This window comes from Mus caroli, unplaced genomic scaffold, assembly GCF_978045245.1.
Source record: "Mus caroli unplaced genomic scaffold, Mus_caroli_1 scaffold_4, whole genome shotgun sequence".
NCBI lineage: Eukaryota > Metazoa > Chordata > Mammalia > Rodentia > Muridae > Mus > Mus caroli.
Genome location: NW_028227259.1, coordinates 19,298,487 through 19,322,560, shown reverse-complemented (window position 1 = coordinate 19,322,560; position 24,074 = coordinate 19,298,487). Strand labels below are relative to the sequence as shown.

Here is a 24,074-nt window from a genome sequence, read left to right as displayed (position 1 = left end):
GAAGGTAGTGAGAGTCAAATTATAATACATGTTTCAAAAGAAGCCATTGGAAAGAGCCTCATTAGCTCTGTGCAAGGACAGAAGCCACAGTACAGTGACACGTAGGGTGTAACTTCATCATGATAATGACATGACTTTAGGGAACATAGCTGGAAAGAAAGGGACATGAGCCAAGCAGAGCCATGAGCTGGCCTTAGTGCTTTGGCTAGAAGCAAATTACTTACACTGGAAGTTCTGTTCCATACAGTGTGGACTAATGTCAGCAATCCAGGGGAGGAAGCACCAAAGCTATCAGGAACGGATGAGGATGTTGTTAGCATGCATAGACCTAAAGGGACAAGGGGGAGAGTGGAGTTCTGGAATTTTGGTGGCCATGGAAGGTAAAAGGGAAATATACTCCTTACTCCACTTTGTTACTGGTGCCTCCCTTTGGACTTACACAACCAGAATCCAGAAAGCAAAATGCCACAACTGTCTCACTCAGAACAAATGAGATTGGAGATGGATGTGTTGAATTGCTAATGCACAGTGTCAATGGCTTTAATTTTTCTTTTGCTAATGGGAGAGACATTAATCATTTATTTGTTAGGGAAAAGCCAGAAAAGAGAGAAGGATTAAAGAGGCAAGGGAGAAGTATAGTAGTTTGTGGAATACTTGTGATGATAGGATATTTGAAGAACACAGAGAGTTGCACATCTGGAAGCACATACAGTAGACACACAGAGGCAGAGACACATACAGAAGAGAGACAACTTGAACAACGTGTTGGTAGCAATTTCATTTTCCTGTCAATGCTAGATGTAACATGCAAAGCTCTTCGTTGAAAAAAAAAAGTGAAGGGACTGGACTTAAACATCTAGCTTGAAACTACTGCTAACTTGAGACTTCCCTTGGCGAGAATGAGAAGATGAGTTGATACGGGAAGATGCAGGATCTGATCAAGGAGGGGTTTACCTAAGGCAAACCTGATTATTAGAAGCCAGTAATAACACTGTGAAATACTCATACCATGCATTAATATGCCATTACTGGGGATAAGGTGGAGACAGAATTATACACACACTAGTTTTCCTTTTTAGCTGCCTCACCCATGCCACACATGCCAGCAGAGCTCAGGAACCTTAGCCCCAGACTGCTCACAGCCTTTCCTCTGTTATAGAGGCACCGTTTGTTATGAAACATGGCAAACTTATACTGCTCTTGTGGGGGATGGGAGAAATAACCATTGTGTTAAGTGTACAGTAATTTTTTTGCACTGAATTAGATGGATCCACATTAATTTTACACAATTTCTTTCTTAACATCTCTGTGAAAGACCAACTGTTTGCCTTTACACGAACCATCAAGATTTTTCTAAGTTTTCTGTCTCAGTCTGCACCTTGCTAAGGAGAGAATGTTCTAAATCCCCTCTCCTTGCTCTTTAGAGGCACACCATGAATCACGGTGACCTGTGGTCACCTGACTGCACTGTGGAACATATTGCTATTGGCTGCAGACTGTTCCCACTGACTAACTATTTCCCAAAGTCCGATCTGGGTTTGTCCTTGCGGCATCCAATAATTTAGCATCTGACCATGCTTTCACAAATCCTGTGGTTTGTGAATTTGAGTTCTAATATCTACTTAAGTGATTTGAGTTCTAATTTATAAATATCTATATGTGCTTCTTTTTTACCCACCAGGTTGCACTCGTGATTTCTGTCCCCTGTGATTAAACCTTGTTTCTTGAGGTTATTTAGAAGTGATTGGCTGACAGTTGCTGGTTGCTAGTCTTTCCAAGTGCACCACATGGATTTGTTCCAGTTCTGAAATCTGTGGTACATGCTGACAGAGCTGCAGTTGCAGCCCTTTCTGTTAGCATTGCCTTGTGTAGCGGGGTGGTCTGTGAGCACACTAACTCTTGGGTTCTTTGCTGCATTATTGAGTCAATCTTTTTTTCCCTCAGGTACTATGAGCATCACAGTGAAGATAATGGTCAATTCTCATGATTCAAACAAGTCAACTGAAAAGAAAGCAAGAGACCATAAAGTTGGCCTGTTGTTAAGCCCATTGTCCAACTGTCATGCTGTTCTGTATACATCATGACAAGGTTGTTGTTGTTGTTTTTTTTAAATGTACATTGCAGAGGTATAGTTACATCTGTGCTTCACAAGTTGAATCAAATAAATCACACGAGAATCAAATCACAAAATATATGTGAAATGTGCTCACAGACTGTAGTGTCTTTATTGATCAGAGTGTTACATAGTGCATAGCCAAGGATATAACAGTTGGTTGACACACAGTCCTAAATATTGCTATATTTGTATAGGACTAGCCATTTCATGTTTGAATAGTGAGTCAGTTAGTTTAACTATTGTTATAGCCCTGTATGAGTGATAGAGATGGTTTTATAATTATATTCATTATAGATAACGACAACAGCAGCAGCAGCGACAACAAAACCCCATAAATGTGGGAGACATCAGGGGTATCAGGTAGCTTTCCCTGGGTACCTGACAGTAGGAATAAGGATACTGACTCTGGTGTCAGGCACATTCTTTCATATTTCTGTATGCTTAATGTTACTGAAAGGATCTTGTGGACTGTGTGAGAACACCGAAATCTTTTTCATTTGTCTCACAAAGGGAAGGCATCCTTAACTGTAAGCAGAAGACTCTGACAAACAGTCATTATAGTTTCCTACATTTGGAAGTACACATAGCTGTGTTATCTTGTGGGAAGTGCTTGCTTAATTTTCTTGTGAAGTATGGCCATGTCCTGTATTGCTTAGAAATATTGATCATGACAAAGCTTAGAAAGGAAAGCCATCTTTATCTGTGTTTTCTTATTTATCTAGAGCAAACAGATATTACTAGCACAATAAAGGCTTGATATAGAAAACATCTAATTTTCTAAAATAAATATGTTTTGAGAAATGAAGTGCTAACTGGTTATTTTGGGTTGACTGGATTATGATAGAGATTTAGTTTATTTGTATGTCCCCTTATTTTCCAAATTCTTCATACTGAGTAACTATTGTTTTGCAATTGAAAGGCAAACATTAAGGGTTACTTTGAAACCAACATATCAGGAAAAGAGACAAAGCTGAGTAATTAGGGTGCTGTGGAAGAAAATAAAGCTGTTTTGACATACAACTCGTGGTTTCCTTTTAAATTCACTTTGAGCTTATTTATTCATTAGGAATGAGGCGATAGGGTGCCGATAGGGTGCCGAGAGGAAGTATGGGGAGAGATTAGGTAGAGTGGGCTATTGTTGCCCAAACTCTGCTCTTGTGAGGTTAAGGGGAGGAGGAGGAGGCAGAGGAGGAGGAGGAGGAGGAGGAGGCGGAGGCGGAGGAGGAGGAGGAGGAGGAGGAGGAGGAAGAGGAGGAGGAGGAGGCGGCGGCTTCTGATTATATTCTGACTTTGGGTTATAGAGTTTTAAGAGCTTTAGTTCTTGAATGTAGCAAAGTAACTGAGTGGTGATGGGAATGTGCTTTGCAGACAGACAGAAAGACAGATAGATATAGGTTCTAATCCTAGATGCGCTGTGGATCACACCAGTACCTTGGGAAACTGTTGGAATCTTTTCTCATTTCTTATCTATAAAATCTCTGCCTCACAGACGTGGTGGACCAGCATGGAGATTCTTTGAAGACATTAGCATTCTGCCTGGTGATTGTGAACAGTGGGCAGCAGCTGTTCTCGTTCAGTGCTATTATACTTGGCATGGAATCCGAGAAGTTCAGGAATGAGAATTGGCTTTATAGAATTCATGCGCACCTGGTGGAGCCCTCAGTTGCAGGTGACTCCAGCTCAAAAGCATCATACTAATTGGATAGCTCAGATTGGGCTGAGATACGGAGCAGTCCTGAGACCTCAGGTACTAGGATACCTTGCCTCATGGGTGTAATTATAATAGTAGGTTGAAGCACTTCCTTTGAGAATTCTAATGCCCATGCTATTTTGATGGTGTTAGATGTTGGTCATCTTTTTCTCTTGAGTCCAATTGTGTTTGTTCTTTGTCTTTCAGATAATTTAGGTTTGTGTACTGGGCATATTAAATGCCACCTAGTGAGGCTGAATACTGTACTGTTCCTTGTAATGTTGACTTGCTTGTTTTGTTTTGTTTCTGTTCCCATGAAGTGGATGTGGTCAGGTTCTAACCACATGTTCTATGACTTCTGTGCTGATAATTCCAGTGTCATTCAGTTTTCAAAACGTGGGTTGTTTGTTTGTGGACATGGATGGTTTGTCTGTTCTTTCCGTATACACCCTCAGCGTTTGGGGCACATGTGGTTGTTCACTTCTCCACATGTTAGCTATGCTACTTGGTCAGAAGGCTGGAAAGTGAGCCTGTGCTTTAGTTACTCTTTCTATGATTGTGAAAAGACCCTGTGGCCAAGGTAACTGATAGAAGGGTTCATTTGAGGTTTATTCTAATTTCAGAGGGTGTGTTCATGACCATCATGGCAGAGAGCATGGTGGCTGGCAAGCAAGAGCTGGAGCAGTAGTCAAGAGTTTATGACTTGATCTACAAACAGGAAAGATGGAGAGGGAGAGGGGGGAGGGGAAGGGAGGAGAAAGGAGAGAGAAGGAGGAGGAAGAGAGAGAGGGTAAGGGAGGGGGAGGGGAGACAGGGAGAGCAAAGGGGAAGGGGGCAGGGAGGGAGAGGGAGGGAGGGAAGGAGGGAGGGAGGGAGAAACAGAGAGAGGCTGGGAATGGTGTGAGCTTTTGAAAGCTCAAAATCCATTTATAGCGATACACCTCCTAATTCTTTCCAAACAGTTGCACTGACTGGAGACCAAGTACTGAAGCATAGGCGCCTCTGGGTCCATCCTCATCCAAATCACTAGAGCCTGGGACTTGTGTTTGTTCTTGTACATAGTAGGGAGATTTCTCTCGCATATGTCTTTTCGCAGTTTTTTTTTTTTTCCCAGTGATTCCTTTTTGCTTTCCCACTGTTCAGAGAATAGAAGGCTATAGTTCCAGCCTGCTGACTGTGGTGTGGTTTTACCAGACTGGATCTAAGTGTAAGGGAATGAAGGGAGGAAAACGAACAAGGCTTTTCTCCTACAGCCTTCATCCAGGATGCACAGGTCTAGTTTCTTCATCCCTTTAGATAAGATTTCTCTCTGGATCTCAGGTGTTTCCATTTCCTGGGTGGCACAAATGTACTTCCCTAACTGGTGCTGGCCTTGGGGCCGGGTTGGAAGAGAACGAAAACAGGAAAATGTACATGGGCATCTTATCCCACAAATACTGTTCTCTATCCCAAAAGGGCTCCTTTCCCTGATCTTCTGGCTGGTAAGATGGGCTTCTCTGGGGGGTTTCCAGCCTGCACTGAGCTTGGATTCCCAGACCTGGTCACCTTCAGCTGCTGAAAGTCAGGAAAGCCAGAAACTCACAGTCACTTTAGTTGTTTCAAAGCTCTGACTTCCTTCGCTGCTTTTCTGTTGTTTGTTTTGTGCTCTTGTGTAAGCATTTTGGACTGAAGGTGTCCTGGGCTTCCTTAAACTGGACTGGTGACCAATTCATTATAATTGGTCAGGCAACATGTTCACTTGGCCAAGGGTTTCATTTCTGTGATTAATTGTCCAGTTAGAATTGTATGGAATCTTAAAATAAAACCCAAAGTGTAATGAGATCAGGAGACACACTTTTACGTGAAGAAATGCAAAGGAGGTGCTAAGCACACAGAATAACAAGCATTTACTAATTAGAATGGTGCCTTTTAATGGATCTTTTGAGTCCCCCCCTCTCCCTAGGAAGTGGTTTTGAGAGATACTAGATAAATTGTACTCTTCTTTAATAACAAAAACAAAAACAAAAACAAAATTCTGTTGACTTGGGAGATTCTGCTTGGGCTAGTGAAATGAAAAAGAACATTCCATATGTTTTTATTTAGATCACAAAATCTGCTAACAAAACCTGGTTTATCATGCCAAGCTATTCAGAGCCTTTTTATCATGTATGCTATTTCCATATGAGCTCTTGATAAGTGAAGCTAAATTTCAAGTTGGTAGCACTGACAAGAATTAGCTTTGGAATTTAAATTGCATTTTTATAAATCCTTTCCATCTGAGTTCTGCCAGTGCTTGGATGAATTCAAATGTGCAGTTGTTCCTTCGGGAACCAGACTGTGAAGTCAGCAAAACATCTTGTCCAAGCTCCTTTACTTCCTTTTCCTCTTTCTTCCCATTCTATTATCCCAGCATTTATCTACTTGTAGCAGAATCCTTGTAGCTGGGTGCCTGGGCACAACTTAAATTCATTGGTTTCCACAGAACTTGCTGACCTGGGTCCTATGACCTAGCCTAGCTAAATGATTTACACCCATCAGAGAAACCAATTTAAGCTGAGGCATTAATGAATGGCAGTGCGGGGATCATTTTTCAGTAGTGTCCTTGCATCTCCTACCATGAACAATAGGAGCAATAGGAATAGTTCATATGTTTTTCCCACATGAACTCGGGGCAAGTATATTTGAAAACACAGCATACTATGAAAGACACTAACATCATCATATTTATTGCTCAGTTACTTGTTTCAATCTTAAGAGCTTGTTTGGAAGTTCCAGTAGGGGAGTTCAGCTCCTACTACATAAGAGTCCTTCTCTATTAGGGAAAGTTTCTTTTTTTTTTTGGTTTTTTGAGAGGGTTTCTCTGTGTAGCCCTGGCTGTCCTGGCACTCACTTTGTAGACCAGGCTGGCCTCGAACTCAGAAATCCGCCTGCCTCTGCCTCCCGAGTGCTGGGATTAAAGGCGTGCGCCACCACACCCAGCTAGGGAAAGTTTCTTATCTGACCAAATGCCGTGCCAACCAGATCAGCTTCATCACACCTGGTCGTCAGTGGGGTAACAGATGTTGTAGCCTGATTGTCCTCATATCCCTCATTAATCTTTCAGCATGCATTTCTTTGATCATTTACACATACTTATTGCACACACACACAGGCACACACACACACAGGCACACACACACACAGACAGAGGCATACATACACAGGTACACATACACATGCACATGCACACAGAGGCATACATACACAGGCACACATACACATGAACAGGCACACACACACAGGTACACTTGCACAGGCACTTATGCACACACATACACACACAGTATTAAAAGAGTTCAACTCATACTTTATAGCCTTAGCTTTGGACTTAAATGTGTTATATTTTGTGTTTAAACATTTCTTGATATTATTGTTCTAAAATAGATTGTATAAGTTTTTACCTGATCACCATAATTTGGTAGCTTGTTCTCCTGTTGCTGATTAAAATTGTTTCAAAGATTTTACCATTTGAATTAGTGGTATAAAGCAAAATTCCATAGGTTTCTTTGGGCTGTATGTCTATAGGTAGAATTGCTATATCATGTGCTATATCCTAGGAAGCTTTCAGGCACCTTTTTTTTTTTTTGGTGATTATTAAATAGTTCACAGTTGCTCAATTTTTTTTTCCCCCCGAAACAAAGATGGCTTTTCCATTTCAGCCTGGTCAATGTAGAAGATTTCTGTTTACATTGTGTGTACATCAGCTTGCAACTGAGTGTAAATAGACATTAAAAGGATTTGTGCTTTTGTGCATTGTTGTTTAATTTTTATTTTGGCTAGTCAAAGCAACCACCCCCATAAAGTCCCACCTTCATTCAGCAATCCTTCCATAGGAAGATGGACCTTCTCACTCTCCAGGAAATTGTCTTATAAAGGAATTGGTGCATTTCTTGTCACTTTGGGGGATGTTGTCATATAATACAGATTAGCATCACCCCCCTGAAGCTGAAGAAGAGGGGCCCTGCAGAGGCTCCACTGTAGGCTGCTGCACTTAGATCTTTCTCTGTAGGAATCCCTCTTCTGCCCTTGTAGTCTGTGTTGCCTCTCTCACATCATGATCCTCTTAATACCATGTTTTGGAGAATGAGACTTTGGAATTACAAATTTAAGTAGCCTGATATTTGCACCATGCTCTAACTAACTGAGCTAATTGGCCTTGCTAAGCTGTGTTTGGTTCATAACCCAGATCAGCCTGCTTCTTTCTGAATGGAAACAGAGGAGGAGTGGATCTAGGGGAGAAGGGAGTTGGTGTTGGGGAACTGGGAGAAGTGGAGGGAGAGGAAACTGAATTGTATGAGAGATGAATTTTTTATTAGATATTTTCTTTATTTACATTTCAAATGTTATCCCCTTTCCTGGTTTCCCCGAGAAAACCCCCTATCCCCTCCCCCCTCCCCTGCTCACTAACCCACCCACTCCTGCTTCCTGGTCCTGGCATTCCCCTACACTGGGGCATCAAGCCTTCACAGGACCAAGGGCCTCTCTTCCCACTGATGACCTACAAGGCCATCCTCTGCTACATATGCAGCTGGAGCCATGGGTTCCTCCATGTGTGTTCTTTGGTTGGTAGTTTAGTCCCTGGGAGTTCTAGGGGTACTTGTTGGTGCATATAGTTGTTCCTCCTATGGGGCTGCAAACCCCTTCAGCTCCTTGGGTCCTTTCTCTAGCTCCTCCATTAGGGATCCTGTGCTCAGTCCAATGGTGGGCTGAGAGCATCCACCTCTGTATTTGTTAGGCACTGGCAGAGCCTCTCAGGAGACAGTTATATCAGGCTCTTGTCAGCAAGCACTTGTTGGCATCCACACTAGTATCTGGGTTTGGTGACTGTATATGGGATGGATTCCCAGGTGGGGCAGTCTCTGGATGACCTTTCCTTCAGTCTCTGCTCCACACTTTGTCTCTGTATCTCCTCCCATGGGCATTTTGTTCCCCCTTCTAAGAAAGACTGAAGTATCCACACTTTGGTCTTCCTTCTTCTTGAGCTTCATGTGGTCTGTGAATTGTATCTTGGGTATTCCAAGCTTCTGGGCTAATAACCACTTATCAGTGAGGGCATGCCATGTGTGTTCTTTTGTGACTGGGTTATGTCACTCAGGATGAAAACTCAGGTGACAGCAGATGCTGGTGAGGATGTGGAGAAAGAGGGACACTCCTCCATTGTTGGTGGGATTGCAAGCTTGTACAACCACGCTAGAAATCAGTATGGCGGTTCCCCAGAATATTGGACATAGTACTACTGGAAGATCCAGCAATACCTCTCCTGGGCATATACCCAGAAGATGTTCCAACTTGTAATAAGGACACATGCTCCACTATGTTTATAGCAGCCTTATTTATAATAGCCAGAAGCTGGAAAGAACCCAGATGTCAACAACAGAGGAATGGATACAGAAAATGTGGTACATTTATCCAATGGAGTACTACTCTGCTATTGAAAACAACGAATTTATAACATTGTTAGGCAAATGGAGAGAAGAATTTTTTAAAGAACCCAGAAATTGCCACCAAGGCCTCTATGGACGTTTCCAAGTTTCATTCTCTTGAATATAGACATTTTGGACAGGACAATTATAAGGAATATATGCACAGGCTAGTGTTGCTATTTGCAATGGTTTCTTGAGCTATGGGGTAGGAATAGAGTAGGAAGGGGCAGGGACTGAGGGACCAGCTTAGTGGTAGAACACTTAACAAGTGTGTGTGGATTTGATCTCCAGCACAGGAAGGAAGAGAAGCAGAGAGGAAAGGAAGGCAGAAAAGACAAGGTGGAGCTCCCCAGCTTATACTCTTGTCCTTGGTCCTATTAATGACAGGGGTAGATCCTGTTACACAGCAATTTGCTCTTCTATAGATTCCCATGTGCTAATGTAGGTTATAGGCAGAGAAAAAAAAATCTCATGCTTGAACCTGCAGGCAAGGAGTGTAAAGTGGTCTCCTGCAGTTTTAGTGCTTCATATGTAAAAGGGCTTAGAAAGAAAGTTTGGAGCCCATAGAAAATGAAGAGGAAAACTGCCCACTGTGTCATGCTGAGTATGAGATTTAGCCTCAGGCCAATGGAAAATCATTTGCTGGATTTGAGCACAGGTGATATACATAATGAGAGTGTCTGAGTGTCTGTGCGTCTGAGTGTGGAGTGTGGCGGGTTTGGAGAGCTGAAGCAGAGAGGCCACTTAAGCTGCTGCTGGTCATCCAGGCAGCAGAAAGGGTGACTGACATGAGGCAGTGGCTGGGAGGATGCCCTCGCTTGCGTACAGGACTATTGAGTGAATAAATTCTACTGGGAAAAGTATGAAAATGTTGTCAATGTTATTATCATTGATAATGCTCTTTAACTTGTAGGTAAAATTATACTTCGGCCAATCTCAATCAAGACAAGCAGGTGTGCTGATCAACTGCACTGTGGGGAAAGCCAGTCTGGGGTGTAAGGACTCAGAAGGTACACAGAGCTGAGAGGTGGCTCTCTCTCCCAGGCAGGCTCTGTGGTGGTGACTTGTGGAGAAACCACACTGATGCTGCAGTTATCTGGACTTGTCCATCAGGGAGGGGAAAGTGGCCCTGTGGTGGAACACAGAATCAGGATAATGCCTTCCCCTTCTGTTATACTATTGTCTGCATCTAACCTTCCTAGTGCTGTATCTTGAGTGGAATATCTCCTCCCTCCTTGCCTGGCTGTGGAGTGAACACTGGGGAGCCCATGTTCTTATGCAGGTTTTCAGTCTGCTTTTCTGTTTTCAGTCACATCTGACTCCGGTGGTATTTGATGCTCTCCGTACTGAGTATCCAGCATTCTGTCCTTATACCCCAATGTTATCTCTAGCTTTTAGACTTCCTTGCTTTGATGGAGTTAATTAAGCTTCCCTAATGCTTCTTCCACAATATTTGTTGACACCTTTGTCTAATGTCATTTCCACGTTTTTTTTCTTACAGTATTTCTGTTCATTTATTCTATTGAATTCCCTTTAGAAATGTGTTTATTCTATAGGTTTGTGGGGGAATAGACACAAATAAATTAAGTTCATCAACAACAATTAGATAGCATAGTTTAAGGGCATTTCTTAAACTAAAGTTTTATTTATTTTTATTTTATATAAGTATCTGGCTATATTTATAGATGTTTGCCATCTGCATGCACACAGAGACCAGAAAAGGGCATCAGATCTGCTGGAATTGGAATTACAAGTGACTCTGAGCCACTATATGGGTGTTGGAGACCAAAACGGAGTCTCCTGCAAGAACAGCAGCACTCTTCACTGAGAGCCATTTGCCCAGTTCCTAGGTTGTTTTTTTTTTTTTAAACAAAAGTATATAGGTTTATTTTCTTTATCGTCTACTATGAAAGTTATTCATATTATACATAATCTAGCTATCAACTTCTTGAGGAAATTGAGCAAACCCATGGCTAGACACAGCTTAAAATAACTCCTTTAGACTTAAGTTTCCTCATGGGTGGTCTTGTTTTCAAATATTCATCTTTTGATAATTTCCCTGGCAGCACACAGTTACTGAAAATGGTTGGTTTCCCTTCATCGGGACCAGTGAAAATGGAGGATGAGGCCTGTAACAAGTGAAGCATAGCTTTTGCTTCCCTTGGCTTAAGGGGAGCCTAGGTTTGTTAGGTCGTTTAGGATCTTACAGTTAGTGATTTAAGAAACAAGAGAGACTGGAATTGAGATCTCTCCCCCTCCACTGCCCAGCCTCCTCCCTAAATGGGCAGAAGGAGCAAAATCATGCAAGCTGGGTCTTGCTGAGAAAGGAACTCCATGCATCTCCCTTCACATTAAAATATGAGCCCCATAGAACAGGTGTTTGACAATCTTGTTTCTAATTGTATCTCCCTCATCTACACAGGGCACACGTGAGATGCTCAATAAAACTGTATTGAATTAAAAGAAAAATAATTGTGTACTTAATAGAGACTTGTTTAAAAAGGCAGACATCAGAGTCAGTTTTCAATCTTGAACTTCTGAAAATACTTTCTAAAAAATGCAGTATCTACAAATGAAAAGGATGTGTCCTAAATAGATCAGATATATGTTACTTTACTTAGCAGTGGGTTTCTATGGTAAATTCATGTTCCTTTTATAAAAGAAAAATCTGAAAATAAATATTTCTGAATAGTACAACTGAACTCATGTTCTTGATAGTGCCGACTAATGCAGCTCCTCTCACTGTGTGAGCACTAAGTGCTGGCCTGCCTTTAGCCTTTTTGCCTGGTCCCCTGAGGTCTGCTCACTCATCTGAGCTGGGCTTGAAGAGATACTTGAGCTGGGCACCATAGTCTCAGATTTTCTCCTGTTTACTGTCTCATCCAGGTGCTGGCTGAATACTTCCACCCAGGGGTTCTTTGGAAATAGCATCAAGCTCAGGCAATGAAGCTCCCAATGCTTTGTATAAAAATTCAGATAATGAGCTTTATATGAAGAAAGAGTAGAGAAAATGAATTACACCCATTTCCTTTTTTCCTATCTCTTGTGTTTCTGTAAGTATTGATTTTGTTGTTGTTGTTGTTTATTTTGTCTTGGAAGCCTGAGAATTTCCTCTGCTTGTGCGCTCTCTCTCTCTCTCTCTCTCTCTCTCTCTCTCTCTCTCTGCAAATATAAGTATGTGGTGTGTTCATACATACCGGTGTATGTGTATGTGAGTGAGTGTGCACTTGTGTGCTTACATCAGAGGCTGGCACCAGGGGTCTTTCTTGATTGTTCTTCACTTTGTTTTACTGGGACAAGATCTCTCTGAAGTGGGAGCTTGAAAATTTGGCTAGTCTAGCTACCTAGCTTTCCCCCCAAGCCCTGGGGATCCTGTCTCATAGCTGAGTGACAGGATCCCTGTCAAGTGACAAGCCCTGGCTGTCCTGGAACTCACTCTCTAGACCAGGCTGGCCTCGAACTCAGAGATCCGCCTGCCTCTGCCTCCCAGTGCTTTGTACTGTACTGGGGACAGTGTCTCCATGCTACAGTATCCTGTGGTTTGCAGACATGTGTAAGGAATGCTGGTCCTTAGGCATGCATCACCACTGCCCGGTGGTTACTGGGACTCTTAACTCTGATCCTTATGCTTGTGTGGCAAGTATCTTGAACACTTGCCGTGACCTCTTTGCGGTTTTTTGACTATGAATTATAAAGTATGGTCTCTGCACTAGATTTATCCTTTATAGGCAATTCTGAAATTGCTTACAGAGACTAGACAGAGACGCCAAGAAGCAAAGTTCCTCATTGTGGCTTATTAATAGGAACAAATTTCATAGTACCCGCTATGTTCAGTCATTTGTGGTCCACCCCCTCACTTGTTAATCCGTTGTAAGCTAGTGCATTTTGCAGCATAAGGTCTGACATCCTGCTCATATACCCTGCCAAGCTAGGCACTCATGAATGAATGTCTGTACCCTTTCCTGTGAGGCCCTCTTCTCCACACTTTTTCAAGCTTCTCCAGCTCATAGGAATGTTCTCTGCCTCTGAAATCATGGTTACATGGAGTCAACATTTTCTTTTCTCTTCTTTTCTTTTCTCTTCTCTTCTCTTCTCTTCTCTTCTTTTCTTTCTTTCTTTTTTTTTGTGGCAAACTCAGCCAACATACTCTGTCGAATGCAGTTCTAAACATTAAAAATTCTTATCTTTCTAGAAAAGTTGGCTTCTAAACTGAAGTTATCTGAGTTCTAAGGAATGGGTGTTTGGTGGAATATTTAAGGAAAACTTGGTTTCTGTGAATTTCTTGAGCAGTGGTACAACATTGTAGCTTCTGGGACGTTAAGGAATTTTTCACAGGCAATTCTGACCAGATAGAGTATTTACCTGCACACTGATCTACAGCACTGCAGTTGCACTTTGAACCTTTATTCACATGCATTCATGTGTGCATGTGTGTATGTGTGTGTGTGCAAGTATATGTGCATGTGTGTGTATGTATGTATCTAGCATACTGACAAAATTATAATCTCATTGAAGAGAAAAAATTTAAATCTCCCATATAGCCTTTAAGATTATAGTACTCATTTAAGAATTAAATATCAGATAGTAAAAATGTACATATATATGCAATATATGACCTATATTAAAATGACATCGACTATTGTATAAAGCATTATATATAACAAGGGTTCTCAACCTGTGACTTGTGACCCCTCTGGGGTTTGCATGTTAGATAGCCTGCATATCAGATACTTTCAATTCATAATAGTAGCAAAATTGCAGTTATGAAATAACAGTGAAATAATTTTGTAGGTAGGTATCACTGCAACTTGAGAGACTGTATTAAAGGGTCACAGCATTAGGAAGGTTAAGAACTCTGATATTTAAGATATGTGTTGATGTCTGCTTGAGTTTAGATCTTAGAGTGTCTTCAAGGATCATCTATTAGAAGCTTGGTCACCAAGATGGCACCATTGGAAAGTGGAGCAGCCTTGAGGGAGAGGAGCTGGGAGGGTGCTTCTTAGTTATTGGAGCTATGACTTTGAAGGCAATGGTGAAGTCTTGACCCTTCTTTCTCTATTGCTTCCTGCTGCTGTGGTGTGCCACCATATACTTCTACTCTGACATGTTGTTTTACCCTGAAGTCCAAGACAATAGTGCCAATTGATCACAGACCCAACAGTACTATGGGCCAAAGTGAATTTTTTTCCTTATCAGTCAGTAGGGATAGGAAAACAGCTCAGTGGGTAAGATATTTGTAGTGAAAGCAAGAGCACCTGGGATAAAGGGTTTACATGACTGCATATTTGCTATTTCAGCACTGGTGGATGGAGAGAGGTGAATCCCAGTAGTTCACTGGCTAGTTAGCCTATCCAAAGGGCAAAGCCATTCAGATTTAGTGATTGACCCTGTTTCCAATAATAAGGTAGAGAGTGAGAGAAGATGTCAGAGTATGCCTACGGCTTAAGGATGTGGATGCACATACTTGTGTGCGCACATCACACACAAATAAGTTAATTACCTCACACTTCATTATGGCACTGAAGGCTGATTCACATGATTTCAAAATAATGCATATGTGTTATCAATATATGAACATCCTTTTATATGAGATTTATTTGAAATCACATATGTAGCCTATGTGAAACTGTAAATGTTATAACTAGTCAGAACAATGACTCCCAAAGATTACAGTGAGGGCCATGAGACTTCTTAGTGATGATTTTGTTTGGGGAGATGTTGTGGGAAGGAAATGTCCACTGAGTGTATCCTGACATCTTGTGTTTTCCACGTAACATGGCACAATTTGCTCTTATTTGAAGGTTTAAGCCTATATACCTTGATTTGTGACACATGAAAGGTATGTGTGTGTAGAAAGTCTCAATTTCTATGAAAGGATTATTTTCCTTTAAGTGTTCTGTGGCCAGGAATAAGTCTATGTTCTATTTTTGGAGGGTTGTTGCCTGGTTTCTGTGCAGTTGCAACATAAGATTTCCCAGGGATCCCAGTGCTTTGTACTGTACTGGGGACAGTGTCTCCATGCTACAGTATCCTGTGGTTTGCAGACATGTGTAAGGAATGCCCGTCCTTTGCATTGGAGTGGGCCTCTATTCTTGTTTCATGTTTTGGTTTGCAGACTAGCTCATGAGCAGACACTATGACTCATATAAGCATGGTGACAAACTATCAGAAGCTCTAAAGGGTTGGAAAAATTGTCAAGAAATTTCTCCTTGTCAGGTAAAATTATGAAGAATGTTGAAATATGCAGGCAGATTAGCAAGCATACCTTGATCAGGTTATTCAGAGGCCAGTATCTTCCTACTGTCATTGAAAGGTTTTATAATGCTAAGTTATAAGAAACTAGCAGGAATATGAATGCATCTTCTACCCAGAAATGAAACCACATTTGTATTTAGAATATAATTGACTGTTACCCTCTGGATATTTACCATACTTGCATAAGTAAATGCCCTTTGCTTTCTTGTTTGACTCTTGAATTCTCCTTTGACTGGTAGCAATATTTTACTGATTTGATTTGCTAGTTAGTCATGAATATTTTGCATGCATTAATTTTGTATTTGCATGAAAAATGATTTTATCTCTTTTAAAAATTGCCATTTTGCAGTAGGACACTTGTTTTTATTTTTTAATATTTATATATGTTTTATGTGTACCTATGAGAGTATATGTATGTGTGTGTGTGTATGTACACACACACACACATATATACTACATGCCTGTCTCGTGCCCATGGAGGCTGGAAGAGAATGTTGGCTCTGTTGGAACTTGACTATGACTATAGACATGGTTGTGAGCTGACATGAGTGTGCTGGGAACCAAATTCTGGTCCTCTGGAAGTGCAGCCTATACCTAAACCTCAGAGCCATTTTCCAGTTCCCAGAAGTTCTCAGTGTGTATTAAGTAATTAGTGATATGGGAGGTTTCTATAAATCTGAACATTCATGTGCTAGGATTCTCAGTATTCAGTTCTCTGAATAGAGTTTAGGTGGGTATATATCATATTTTCAATAATGCTACTATACCACACTATCTTTTTAAATCATTTGATGGATGTGAGGAATGGAATCTTAAAATTGTTATGAGTTCATATGAAATGATGAATTTGAAACAAAATCCATCTGGTTTAGGCTGCAGTTGAAATCCTTGAGCATTAAGTATAGCCCTGTGCATGAAATAGATTTGAATTTCAGTATTTTAAAATTGTAAAGAAACACATTATAGCTTCCTGCTGGCATCCTCAGAATTTGGTGACAGTGGCATTGATAGCTCTTTGGAATTGTTGTGTATCAAAGAGGTGGGAGATATGATAAAATAATCTTAGGAAAATTAATTAGCTTATGACATCCATGTTTAGAGTTGAAAAACAAAACCCTGCTTTTATGTACTTAGTTCTGTTCTCATCTCACTGGCAACCTGAATCAGTCAGAGGCCTACCTGTTTTATTCAAAGGCCATGCTGCATTTGAAATTCATGTCATACTTCATAGCATCATTATTTTGCTAGGATGATAAGAAATAACTTAAATTTTACATATAGAGGCCAGGATATTCTCAGTGGGATATGGAAATAAGAAAGTCCTCTGAATACAAATAGCTAGGAACCAGAGAAACATGAAAGTCATTATGCAAATACTTGACCAGCCTGGCCTGTCCCCCACAGAGACTGCAGAGATACTTTCTCAAGTAAAACACAAACAAGCACAGAAACAAGATTCACAGACTGTAATTCTTAGAACAGTAAATGTTGACTTCCATGGCAAAATATGTACATGTATTATACATATGTATGTATAATACATGTACATATATATATATACACACACATATATATATATATATATACACACACATACATATATATGTATATATATATACATATAGATATATGCACATTGAAATTTTGGAGCTAGAGCAGCCATAGGAGAAGGCAGTGTCACCACAAAGCATGACTGGAGTGATCCAGACACAAGCCAAGAATGCTGACTGTCAAAGATAGGGATGGATCCCCCCCCCCCCAGCTTCCTCAGGCAGTATGACCTGTTAACACTGTCACAATGTGACAGGAAAGTCCTTTGTTCTATCTACATAAAAGTGGTAGAGAGGCAAGAAGAAAGCAGTAACTTGGGTGTTGATGGCCACCCTGAGTTCCAGAGATTCACAAGACAAGTTTCTAGGTCCAGAGGCTTATAGCTCTAAGCCTTGGATAAAAGAGGCTTATGGCTTCAAGCTTTCGGAGCTGGAGACTTATTGCTCTTCGTGGTCAAGCTGAAACTTTTTGTTCTAAGTTCAGAGTACCAACACCTACTAGCCAGGGTTGCAGTCACTTAACTCTCACTGTGCCAGAGTGTAGGCATATATCTTTTTTTTGTTTGTTTGTTTTTTTGAGACAGGGTTTCTCTGTGTAGCCCTGGCTGTCCTGGAACTCACTCTGTAGACCAGGCTGGCCTCGAACTCAGAAATCCGCCTGCCTCTGCCTCCCAAGTGCTGGGACTAAAGGCGTGCGCCACCACACCCGGTGCATATATCTTTTACAACCTGCTTTCATAAGGGTTCAACCTCCTCTCTACCCCATGATCTACTAGTGGTAGTTGAAAAGAAAGATTATTAGGATATAAGGGAAGTGGATCTGTTTAGAAATAGTTCTTTGGGAAGATTCCAGTCTTCATTGTTCTCAGTCCAGTCCACTAGCAAACACCAAACATGAATCAGCAGCTGTAGTCCGGTCCACTTGGCAGACACCATATGTGAAATCGTCAGGGGCAGTTCAATTCAGAAGAAACCGTGAGACCCCCAATCGGTCAGAGTCTGAGGTAGTGGCAAGAAGCTGCAGGAATCTCATGAGAAGTCCTTTAGTGAGTTTCTCTCTATGAAGTGACCTCAAGCAAAGATCAGCAATTCAGTGTAAGGTGAACCAATATATGTGTCTCATCAGTGAAGGCTAACGAGGCAGAGCAAAGTGAACCACTGCTTGAGCTCCTACTGTTTTGGGATATATATATATATATATATATATATATATAATTTCTAAACATCATGCATCCTTTCACATGTGTCAGCTTCAGCAAAACATTCTTTTACGTGTCTGCTTTAGCAAAACATTTGTTCATCTGTCTGCCTGACCAAAACATCATTATGCACTAACTGAGTCCAAAGAAACCAGAAATGTCTACTTTACCTGATGCTTCAACCCATCAGGACCTCTAATATTCATGGCTTCCGTTCCAGTCTTTGGTTCTTAGTGACTTCTTGCCTCTTGTAGACTTAGCTGCTCTGCTCATGGTTTCTGACTTTTGGTTGTTTTCTGTAGTTCTCCAGGGCTCTCTGTGGCTCTTGGGTTGTCTCTGTTATAGCTTAGAGCTATGGGTATAGTGACACTCAGCTCTTTTTGACTCTTGAATTCTTCATGGTCTCCTCACTCTTCACTATTGCTGCCTGGGATGGAAACCCCAGGGTATTGTCTGCTCCTTGACTACCCAGCATTTTCTACCCATGATAAAGACAATATGCAAAGAGGCCACTTGGGAAGAAACTTTTATTGGCCTAATATTGAATGCCAGCGTATAGTGTATAGTGTATAGGAGAAAAGGCTCCCTGACCAACCCCAAAAGTATGGAAAACAGTCTTCTTACTCAGCCAGAACAAAGGCTCTGCAGAACTAGTTAGGGTTCAGCTATAATTCTACCCAGTTAAAGCCATATATACAGTAAGACCATACAAACATTGAATCAGGATGATCAGTCAGAAACCTCAGATAGGTACAGTCCCCTTCATGTCAATCATAGAGGTTTTTGCTCAATCTTAACTGGAGGTGGTTCCCAACTTTCATAGGACCATGAGTGATAGAACATTCCAGAATAATTGTCAATGAATACTCTGAAACACTTGCAGCAGGGTCATGTGGTGCTCACTGAAGTTTGTAAAGTTGAAGTCATCAATACAAGAACACAGCTCTCAGAGGATATGAGATAGTATTTTCTGGAGGAAAGTGTGAGTGACAATGTCCTGGGAATACATATTAGGTCACCCCAAGTTCCATGTTCCAATGTGTAGTGTGAGTGACAATGCCCTGGGAATACATATTAGGTCACCCCAAGTTCCATGTTCCAATGTGTAGTGTGAGTGACAATGCCCTGGGAATACATATTAGGTCACCCCAAGTTCCATGTTCCAATGTGTTAACAGTTTGTTGGAGCTTTTATAGTATCAGAACAGAGGAAGTTACAAAACAGGGCACTTTCAAGATTTATTGCTGGGAACTTTAGGCAGTCTATAGGCTTTGAATGCTGTATAACAGCAGTTTTAGCTCTTTGGTTGGCTGGAAACTTAGAGTCTGTCCATACATTCCAAAGGACTTACCAAACGATTACCTAGGTATTGGCTCAGACACAGAGGAAGATGATAAGTGCTTATTATTAAGGGGGTAAAGATATCTTAAGAAAATTTGTTTCTTGAGTTGCAATACTCTACCTTCCCAAATCCTTGAAGTTCCTACCAGCTTGGAGAGGCTCAGTGAAAGGTGTGGTTCTTTTCAGGAATTTTCATTCACAAATTTTCTGTGAGCTGTTGTGATTAGAGCAAGACCTCCTGAAGCGGAAGCCACAACTCCAGCTGTGCTTTCAGAGTTTTTGCAATTGGAGTGAGGTTTCCTCATGGAGAGCTTGGAGCGTTGATCCAACGATGGGCTGCCTAGCTGGCAGCCTCCTGCTTCAGACAGCTTCCACAAGGGAACAGTCTGGCAGTTTTCCTTCAAGGGCTGAGTCAACAAGACAAGAAAGGTTTTTCATCCATTAAAGAGAAGACTCTACAATGTTAAAGGCTGCTTTTGTGATTTAGAAAAATCAACACTCTTAAGAGAACTTAGAAGAATATAACCCATGGTCAAGGCAGAACTATGTCTACCCGATGTGTCTGACTTTGGTCAGAACCATGATACTTGCCTTGAGAGTTAATGCCTACAGAGCTGTGGGAAAATACAAGGCTGCTGTGATGATCTGTTCCTGTTGCCATGGAAACTACTGACATCTGGACCTGAGAAGTTCTGCTAAGCAAAAACCTGAATGTAGGGAGTTGGCTTTGGAATTGTGTGATGGAGAAATTTTGAATAATAATAATAAAAAGCCTAGATTGTCTTAAGATTATTGGTAGAAATGGCATGTAAAATACTCTCAGTGAATGCTCAGTAAAAATACAAGTAATATAGCAGAAAATGACTGCATTGCCTTATACTATTTATAAATTACATAGGTAGGATATTAGGTAGGGTATTGTTGTTATTAGAGATAACAATACATACATATATATAAATTTTGGTGTCTTAGGATTTCTTTTGCTGTGAAGAGGCACAATGACCATGGCAACTCTTATAAAGGAGAACATGTGATTGGGACTGGCCTACAGTTCATTAGCATCATGGTGGGAAGCATGGAAGCCATGCAGGCAGACCTGGTGCTGGAAGAGGTAGCTGAGAGTGTTATAAATCTGTGAGCCACCAGGTCTGATGTGGGCTTCTGAAACCTCAAAGCTCACCCTCAAGTGATGCACTTCCTTCAACAAAGCCACACCTACTTCAACAAAGCAACACCTCCTAATAGTTCCACTACCCTTTCAGACCACTTTCCTTCAGACCATCACAGTTGGTGAGGGCTTAAAAGGAAATTAGGAACATTCTGTTGGAATTTGGGGTGGGAGACTGTCAAGAGTAGGGGCTGGCTTATTCCTTATTCTTACTGCTTATAACAAAAAAAGGAAGAAGGGAGGAAGGAAGGAATAAAGAAAGAAAAAGGAAGAAAGAAACCAAGGGAAATAGAGAAATTAAAAGAACTATTAGCATAGGAACTTAGAACTGATGACTTGGGGGAATTTTTAGCACATTCAGATTGAAGCAGATTCTAGAAGAGGGGATTGACTATTAAGAGAGAGTGAGAAAAAGACTAGCAGCTGTGGTCTTCCAGTCCCAGTTTCTCTGTGATGATGGTACTTGAGGGTTCTATTCTTGCCTGTCTTTAATATACTGTGGTAGGTATATAAGCAGTGGGGAAAGCAGACAGTTAACACTCATAACACAGACTTGTATCAACAGCATAAGGACAGGGATATAGCTCAGGTGCAGAGTGCTTGCCTTGTAGGTATGAGGTTCCAGGCCCAGTCCCTAAGCTTAGGCTACTGAAATGAAACTTAGAATTTCTCTAATTGTCGAAATGCCCCTGTAACACTTGGTTCTGATTCCCCAGTTCAAATTTTCCATATAAATGTATGTATGTATGTATATATATATATATATATATATATATATATATATGTATACACACACACACACACACACACACACACACACACATGAAGTCACCATGAGAAGAAACAAGTGGATCTTATTTGGGCAATTATAATAAGTGATCTGTTTTAATATCTTGAAGGATAGCATTTTGCTGAGGTGGGTGTGAATTAAGCCTCAGAGAATGGCTTTAAAAAGTCCAGGCAGTTTAGTGGTGTTTGAATGATTGCACCTTCTGTTAAGTTTCAAGCAGAGTGAGATGAGGTCAGTGGAAATGATTGTTGGCTTGGAAGCACTTGAGTGGCAGCAGTTAACTTCCTCAAGTCATTTATTCCCTTATATCTGTCAGATACTTAGATCCCAAGCCCCACAAAGGAGATATGGGAAGTGTGCTGTAGCATTTCAGAAGATGGACAGTGTTGGGTGCTTTTTTCTGACCAGTCCTTCTTACCCACTCTGCTTTACATGGAACCGTTCTCGGATTAAGGAAATGCTGCTATGGGTAGGGTGGGAAAGGAATAAGACTCCAGGCAAGGATACAGTTTGCAAACAGGCCATTTGGGATGGTAGAGACAACTCAGCTTACCAGTTAGAACTGGCTCTAACAAAGGCTTATTTTTGTGATTGTTTGCAGAAAGATTACCACTTTGAATATACAGAATGTGATAGCACTGGCTCCAGGTGGAGGGTCGCCATTCCGAATTCTGCAGTGGATTGCTCTGGCCTGCCTGACCCAGTGAGAGGCAAAGAATGCAGTATGTTGTGATTTTTTTTTGATTATTTGTTTGCCTGATTAAACCATAAACTCATCATATTAGTTCTAGATGCCATTATAATAAGCACAAGAGACCTGGCAACAGTGTATATGTAGTGTTGATATCTAGCAAAATAATAGAGCCTTTCCTGAAAAATTTTATTGGTACATTTTTCTTTATTTTGTTTGTATGCATCTATCTATGTATGCAAGGATGTGTGTAGGTTCAGGTGTGCTATGGTGTGTGTATGGAGGTCAGAGAACAACTTGTGAGACTTGGCTCTCTATTTCCACCATGTAGCTCCTGGGGATTGAACTTGGGTTGTCAGGCTTGGCACTAGGTTCCTTTACTCCCTGGGTCTTTCTCAGGACCTTGTGTCCTTCTATCTAAAATGCTTAATGAGACATGAGCAATATTAAAGGTTGTTATTTCTTTTTAAAAAAATATATTCTCTTATTTGAAATTATGGAGAGAAGAGGGACAGAATCTATCTCTGAGTTTTAAAACAATACTTTTTAATTGATTTAAAAACATGCATCACTTAGAATTCCTCTTAGAGATAACCTGTTGTTGGGTATGGTAGCACATTCTTTTAATCCCAGCACTTGGGAGGCAGAGGCAGGCAGATCTCTGTGAGTTAAAGGACCAGGCTGGTGTACAGAGTGAGTTTCAGGACTACCAGAGCTGCAAAGAAACCCTGCCTTTGTAAAAAATGAAATGGAGGTGAGAGAGAGAGAGAGAGAGAGAGACAGACAGACAGACAGACAGACAGACAGACACAGAGAGAGACAGAGAGACAGAGAGAGCCTCTGAGTTGTTATGAAGTTTATTTCCTTTTTTGCCTGTCATCACTACCACTGCCTGCAGATCTCTTCTTGGAATGATTCCTTTTTATTAGCCATAGAAATAGTTTAATTATTTTAATATAGAATGTACCTTATAGAATGACTATGGGATTGTTTGCTAATATTACATCCATTTTCTTGTTTTCCAGCAATTATTCAGAATTCATAATAAACACAGAGAGATGGGATCAAATCTATTTTTATTTATAAACTACCTTCCAAAACCCCATTTTGTCAGTTGGAAGTTTATGCAGTGAAACAGACAATTTTGGCCCTGGCTTCTAGAGCTGGCAGAGAAACTATTTTGATTTTTCTGTGGTCTTCCAAAAGCTTTTGTAGATAGCTTCAGTTTCCAAATGAATGAAAGGGGTAAGTAAGTTATTAAATGGGTGGCCGACGCCTTATCCAAACAGTGTGCATGTTACTCATTGGGAAAGTTGAACATCAGCAGGAGGTATTGTGGAGACTAGTAGTAGTTTGACAGGTGAAGAAATCAGAAAAAAATAACCATTATTTCTTGGTGACTGATTTTATATAAATGCAGCAAAACCCTGAGAGTCCCCATGGTCAGGTGATCTAGCAGGAGTGAGAAGGTACAGTGGGGTTGATACAGGAGTGGGTGCAGCCAGGCTGGGTCTTGGCTGTCACTGGCACACAGGACAGTCAAGATCTGTTCTCAGTGGGAGCAGAGTGTGGTTAAAGGCAACTGGAGCCTGTGTAACAGTGATGTAGTTGGCTCATTGCAAATTTGTTTCCTAGAAAATCTGTATTGTATTTGCCAGTCTTCTGTACTCTTGGGATTGGTTTTTTAGGCTCCTTGTAACCAGCCTTATTTGGAGACACTAAATGTTTACTCTGAGGATAGGAGGTGTGTTGGTGTTGGACTAGTTCTAGCTGTCCTGTTTAAAGAGGACTATAGTGGAAGATGGTACCCATGGGGATTGGTAGGCATTCCAA

At 41.1% G+C, this 24,074-nt stretch overlaps 1 protein-coding gene across 2 annotated transcripts in view; it reads left to right on the top strand.

Moving 5' to 3' along the window:
- Positions 1–24,074, top strand: part of Elapor2 (endosome-lysosome associated apoptosis and autophagy regulator family member 2) — a 201,040-nt gene that overhangs the window by 84,354 nt on the left and 92,612 nt on the right. The window contains exon 2 of one of the 2 annotated variants that reach the window (XM_021162113.3): positions 22,152–22,272. The exons of the other annotated variant lie outside the window; for it this stretch is intronic. Within the exon in view, the coding sequence (XP_021017772.1) occupies positions 22,152–22,272 (121 nt within the window). The remainder of the gene's footprint in view (positions 1–22,151; positions 22,273–24,074) is intronic. 2 annotated transcript variants of the gene reach the window in all.